The sequence below is a fragment of the Apaloderma vittatum genome, unplaced genomic scaffold, assembly GCF_000703405.1.
Source record: "Apaloderma vittatum isolate BGI_N311 unplaced genomic scaffold, ASM70340v1 scaffold20404, whole genome shotgun sequence".
Lineage (NCBI taxonomy): Eukaryota > Metazoa > Chordata > Aves > Trogoniformes > Trogonidae > Apaloderma > Apaloderma vittatum.
In genome coordinates, this window is record NW_009714648.1 from 57,629 (window position 1) to 64,404 (window position 6,776).

The 6,776-nt window shown below is 46.2% G+C and overlaps 1 protein-coding gene across 1 annotated transcript in view; it reads left to right on the top strand.

Annotated features, from left to right (window-relative positions):
- LOC104273505 (cohesin subunit SA-2-like) overlaps positions 1-5,918 on the top strand; it is a gene marked incomplete at its 3' end in the record, with an annotated part of 63,184 nt that extends 57,266 nt beyond the window's left edge. The window contains exons 29-31 of the mRNA XM_009868853.1: positions 3,040-3,230; positions 4,647-4,812; positions 5,790-5,918. Of these exons, the coding sequence (XP_009867155.1) occupies positions 3,040-3,230; positions 4,647-4,812; positions 5,790-5,918 (486 nt within the window). The remainder of the gene's footprint in view (positions 1-3,039; positions 3,231-4,646; positions 4,813-5,789) is intronic.
- Positions 5,919-6,776: the final 858 nt, after the last annotated feature.

Genomic DNA, 6,776 nt, shown 5'->3' on the forward strand with positions numbered 1-6,776 from the left:
ATATTCCAGATGTGGCCTCACCAGGGCAGAGCAGAGGGACGGGAGTACCTCTCTTGGCCTAGCCACTCCCCTTCTAATACATGCCAGGATGTCATTGGCCTTCTTGGCCACGAGGGCACATTGCTGGCTCATGGACATCCTGCTGTCCACCAGGAACCCCAGGTCCCTCTCCCTTACGCTGCTCTCCAGCAGCTCAGTCCCTGACCTGTACTGGTATATGGGGTTGTTCTTTCCCGACTTGCTGTATTTCACAAAATTTCTCCCTGCCCAACTCTCCAGCCTGTTTGGGCCTCACTGAATGGCTGCACAGCCTTCTGGTGTGTCAACCACTCCTCCCAGTTTTGTGTCATCAGCAGACTTGCTGATAGTGCTCTGTTCCCTCATCCAGGTTGCTGGTGAATATATTGAATAGTACTGATAATCTATGGGTAGTGATAACTTCCTTTTCTATTATTGCATTTTTCTTGGAGAGAATCTCCGAGATATATGACTAGACCTGGTTTTCATATAATCATAGAATCACAACATGGTTTGGGTTGGAAGGGACCTTAAAGACCATCTAGTTCCAACTCCCCTGCGATGGGCTGGGATTCACCCCCCCCAGCCCAGGTTGCTCCAAGCCCCATCCAGACTGGCCTTGACACGTCCAGTGAGGGGGCTGCCACAGCTTCTCTGGGCAACTTTTGTGTCTCTGTTTGGTGACTCTCCACCCTCAGAGAAACTAATTTCTTTCCAATGTCTAATCTAAATCTACTCCTAGTTTGAAACTGTTGCCCCGCTACACACTCTTGTGAACAGTCCCTCCCCAGCTTTCCTGTAGGTCCCCTTCATGTACTAGAAGGTCTCTATAAGGTCTCCCTGGAGCCTTCTCTTCAGGCTGAACCACCCCGACTCTCTCAGCCTGTCCTTGCAGGGATGATGGTCCAGGCTGTGTTTTGTACAGTTTCTGTACAACTTGGGCATTGAAGAGCTGTTATCATCAGCCTGGTGACACTTAAGCAATAAGTAGATCTCTGTTAATCCATCCTTGAAAAGCTTTGTAATTTCATTTACCTCCAAGGAGCAATTTTTGATTAAGCAAAGAAAATATTTTGCCATTGATGTGGGCAGATTTAAAGCTAAATCCTGATAATTTTCTATTCTAGGGCTATATTTAACTTCTCGACCAGAGGATATATTCCAGAAATATATTCCTGAATGCGTTAGGTACATTCAGGTAGATTTATTCATTGAAAACTTTTGTGGGAAGTACAGAACCTGGCAGGAAATGCCCTCTGACTTCAGTTCTTACTGTTTTGGCCCTTCCCACTGCTGCTGGGAACAAATGGGAAACAATAAAATTCACAAGGGGGGAAATTGCAATTTTATCCACAACTACATTCAGACTATGTTTCTAGAGTAACAGTTTCTATTCTGGGAGTCCTAAAATGCCTTGCAGGGGCTGGAGATTGTATTTCCTCTCAGAAATATTTAGATTTAGCTGCATCATAAATTACTAGATGGAATGTTTTAGGTCAACATGAACTTTAGAAATAAACATCTGGTTATTTTCATTTTTATTATTAATCATAGGCCTGTATGTTAACATATATGAATGTACCTGTAACAGATGAGATACAGAATGTGGGCATTTGTTAGAAAGGGGTGTATTTCAACACCATCAAAGTATGTGGATTTTAACCTCCTCCCCTGTAATTGCCCAGGCTGTAGCAGTAAAATATCTGACTTGTCACTTGCTCCGTGCCACAAAATGCTCCCCAGAAATGAATTACTGGATAACAAGCAGAATGAAGGGCCTGATTCCTGAATCAGTAGGAGTCTTTCCTTTGACATTGACAGCAGTTGGATTAGACCCTAAAACAGTAGTTATACAATACGTGCTTATTTGAAACCAGCAAATTCCATTACCAGCATTTCGTGATCCCAGGGGCCCCCGGAGTCCAGCACTCTAATTGTTCAGAGTCGGTGCTAACCCCAGCCTCCTCCCAGCACCGCTTTTCTTGTTTTGCAAAGCGAATGAAATGTCTGATATTTTCCAGGCCACACTCCTAATCAAAGAAAGAATAATACACTGTGCAGGCTGGTGTTAAAACTGTCACTTCTGGTATTTACTAAAGTGGGGACTGTTTCAACAACACCGGGGCCTGATTTTAAAGTGATGACCTGTAGCTGAAATATAGTGAGTGTCCAGCTCCTAATCCTGATTCAGACTTGGGCTTTCTCATCTTATTGTTGTGAAGTAGGAGTGGGTTGCAAGGGCTTTGTCACAAATGTCCTGTTTTCCAAAAGGAGAGTTTGAAGGAGACCTCTTTGCTCCAGAAGAAGAGATGATAGCTTCACCTGGGCTTCAGGGAAGCCTGATGTCAAATCTCGGGATTGAATCAGACGGAAGAGGGATTTGAACCAATGTTCAAATCTTCAAAGCTTCACCCCCTGTGCTGCCTTAATTGCAGAGCTGGTGACCAGTTCTTACAGACACTTGAAATTTTATCGGGAACCTGTGAGAAGTGGATTGAGTGTGAGATGCTGTTGTAGAAAAACGGTTTTAATTTTGACAAAACAGGGACTCATGGCATAAATACTCCATTTTCCAACCTACTGTACTATTGAATCCCAAGGAGCGTCTCTCACCCGGATCTCTTTTGGATTGCTGTCCATGAGGGAGAAAAGGGCCACTCGGAGGAGGGGTGCACCCTTGCAGCGTTCTGCTACCTTCAGAGCCCTCCTGGCAGCAGCAGTTGGCAGGGACTTTTCCTGCACGGAAGGTTCTTTTTGGAGCTGATGTAATTCCCATGGATCTAGTGTTGTTTCTACAATTGAAGCCCTCTTTTAGCTTTTAAGGCATTTGCATTTTAAATATTCAGATGTTTTCAGAGGTGTCCATTATTTCTGAGGAAAGGGATGCCCTTTCTTTTTTCTTTGACAGTTCTGTATGCGCCTTTGGAGAGTAACAGGAAAATGCCTTCCTAGCAATACCTTCCCTGGATATTGAGGGGAAAGATACTGAGTTTTCTTATGCTTGCTTTCTGTTTTCTCCAGGTACGCTTACTTACAGAGGTATGCGGCAGAACCGTTGCCTTGCAGAGGAGACGAGTGGCAGCCGTTGATTTCGTACAGAAACTCTTTATTGGCAAATGAAGACGAGGAGAGCTCTGTCCTCAGCAGTTCAGGAGAATGGACCCCCATGGGCACATCTAAAACGTCTTCTTTTAAAAGGAAATTATCTAACGGTATGAAAACTTCCCTGTTCTGGATCAGCTGTATTTGCTTTGTCCCAGCTAAAATGTGCTTCGTGCTTTGCATTAGCAGTACCACAGTGGTTCTGGACTTTCTAGTTTGAACTGTGATTTTTGCCTTCAGCTTGGTTATTGTTAAAGCTCTCAGTAGTGATAAGATTGGTCTGGAGACTTGGAGTGAGCCCAATTCAGGTACTCTTTGAATTCTGCTATATTGAGCTCACGCATTTGTCTGTGCCTTTGAGACTTGTTTCACTGCTTTCAGCTGTTAAGGTTGTTGTTGCTTTAGGCCCTGTAGAGACAGGAGAGAGATTTCCAAAAGTTAAGCACTTCAGCCCAGATAATCTGGGCCAGGTCATCTTCAAGGGTCTTTTTCTCCACTGAGTTCCTAGGGAGCCTGTAATATTACACTCCTAATTTAAAGAGTTACAGTTAGGTGGGCTGCATCTAGGTTTAAGGAGCTCTCATGGACTTCCAATCCATACTGCATGGGCATATATGGTGGGACTTGGTTAAATGTAGTAAAGCCATTCTGAAACCAACTGCCAGTAAAAATGCTAAGGGCTGTGGAGATATGCTTTACCAAGCTGGTAAAGGGCTTAGAACATAAATCTTATGAGGAAAGGCTGAGGGATCTGGGGCTGTTTAGCCTAGAGAAGAGGAGACTGAGGGGAGACCTCATCGCTCTCTACAACTGCCTGAAGGGAGGTTGTAGAGAGGTGAGGGTTGGTCTGTTCTCCCTAGTGGAGAGTGATAGGATGAGGCGAAATGGATTTAAATTGCACCAGGGGAGGTTCAGGTTAGATATTAGGAAGAATTTCTTTGCTGAAAGGGTTGTCAGCCATTGGAACAGGCTGCCCAGGGAGGTGATTGAGTCACCGTCCTTGGAGGTGTTTAAGGGATGGGTGGATGTTGCATTGGGGGGCATCATTTAGTAGGTTGATAGTGCTGAGACAAAGGCTGGACTAGATGGTCTTCAAGGTCTCTTCTAGGTGAAACTATTCTATGATTCTGTGTATGTGGATGAAAGGGAATTCTTCCACAGTGTCCTTTAGTTTCTCTCCCATCCTTTCTCCAAAAATTTCTTTTTGGTGACCGGCCTCAGAAAACTTGTTCCTTTGTGTTCCAAAAGCCCTTCTTTCTTGAGGGTTGTATAGACTCAGCCATACTGATAGCACTTACAGGCCTGGGCCAAGATCTTAAATTTAGATGGCAAAAATGACCTGGGGGCAAATTAAATGGATTTTCTTTTATATGGCTCTTTGCTAGCTCCTTCAATAAATGAATGCTTTGCTTCAGATCTCCCCCTCACCTTGTCCCTGTTGCTTCGCTGCTGTGGAGCACACATTGGAATTGTCCGTCTCCACACTTCTGAGGCTGAAGAACAAGTCTGTTCACTGTCTGTTACAGGGTCTTTGCCTGAAACCAGCCAGACCGAAGCAGCAGGCAAAGCTCCGGACCTGCAGTGTGCTTCCCAGCTTGAAAAAAGAAGCAGAAAGAGGCTGAAATCTCGAGAGGTGCATTTGCAGGAGCATTTGCCATTCCTTTGTCCAGGAGGGCTGCGAAGAAGATACTGGTGAGGGGTTTGTGTCTTAGAAGCTCCTTAATGTGTCCTGGGATGGGCAGTTGGGATCTTTCCATTGCTGCTTCTGTTTTGTTGGTAGTATTTCCGCAGGCAAAAGGCATGTGCCCCTCCTGTCTTTCTTAACGGGCTGTGTCCTAAGGGCCACTTGGGATTTTTTTGTTTCCTCTCTGCATTTGCTGCTTTAGCTTGGTTGTCTCTCACCGTCACAAGGCTTTGGTGCCTTCTTGGCCTAATTCTGAGTGTGCAGAGGAAAAGGCGAGAGAGGAAGGTTCCGTGTCCCACTTCTGAAGTCTGTGGTCCTGGTCGTAGGGCTGAGGGGTTGGTTACGCCCTGGCTGTTGGCTGCAGCCTGAATGTTTTCTGCATCTCTGGAAATGAATGCGGATTCTTGTCTCTGCTGTAACTGGTGGTTTTCTTTGAGAGGCACACGTCCGTGTGCAGCATGCACACACGGCTGAGTGAAACCCCACAGAACTTGGATGTAGGGAGGTACTGCAGAAATAGGAAGTCTGGAGTCTACGTCTGAGCTCTGTAAAGAAATCAAAATGCTCAGTTGGGATATTTTCCTTTAATGCAGTCCATTTATTGAGGTGTTAGGTGCCGTTTCCCAGTTGGTAGGCTAAAAGATGAAACAAAAATCCCCAAAAGACATGTGGTTTTCCAGGTTTTGGGAGACCTGTTGAATGGGCCTGGTTGAATACAAGTAAGATAGAACAAAAATGTATTAAATGTGGAAGTAGCCCCTGTTTGTATGAATGTTTTGCTTCTGAGCTGCTTTACTGGAAATTTGTCAGAGCGTAACCTCTCTCATACCTAGGAATTACTGGGCCAGAAGCTTTGGGCTGCCTTATGTGGATATATCAGCAGCAGCTCTTAATAACGTGAGCTACTCTGCCTTAAGCCCACTTGTGCAATGTGCAGCCTCTCCTAGAAAGTTCCTCAAGACTTAACCTTTTTTTTCCACCCCAGCAAAAAGGAGATTAAGACAGAAGATGTCTCAGAGGGGGGTCAAGCAGAAGACTCAATTGAAGATGTTGATGTTGATGTGGTTGGTGCAGACCAGGTAATTCCGGCTCGGGTGTTCTATCAGTGGTTGAGGTGAGTGAATGTGAGTTCAGAACCACAGGAGGACTCATCTGACAGCTAAAGGGCTGCTCTTCTGTGCCCCCTTTCAGGCTGAGAAAAGGGGTTTTCCCCCTCTTCCCTTTCCAGCTGCAGCTATAGTCTCCTTCTTCAGCTTGATCTGCATTTTTAAAGCAATTCTTATTGCAACATCTAGACATCCTCAGGTACATTGAACGCCAGCCAGGGTGCATTAAGAGGAGGATGGGGTTTGCTTTTTTCCCCATAGCGTGAAGCTTCTTGATTAAGAGCCATTTGCTGCAGTTGCTTCACGTTACTGACACATTGCAGAGGTGGCCCTGCTGCATGGCCTGTGGGGAACGGCTGCTTCAAAAATGGGGCTTGGGCTGTGCTCTCTCGGTAGAAAGACGTGCACTGTGCCAGACCCCTGGCGAGCCCAGGGCTCTTGCCGGAGCGTCCTGTGTTTCTTGCCCTTTTGCAGTCAAGGCTGTTGGAGAGATGAAATTGTCCCCAGACCAGTCGGGGATTTGAAGGGAAGCTTGTGAATGTTGTGTGCCCAGAGTGGCAGCCAGTGCAGCCCGGGGGTTGTCCTGCAGACGCCGCCTGCGATCAGATAAATTTGGCAAAGCTGCAGCTGCCTGCCTGGGGCTCAGCTCAGCCCTGGAATGTGGGTACTTGCAGCAGAGAAGGACTTTTAGCCCTTTGGGCCAGCAGAGCACAAGGACTCAAACAGGGCGTTGTACACTTGGGCTCTTGCCGCAGTGACTGTACCAAAAAGGGAGGAGGAGGGGGGGGAAAAGAGGCCAAGAAGTTTTCTGTGCTGCAGATTGAAGGGTTTGCTGTGCCAGCCATTGCAAGGGGCTGAGCGGTTCC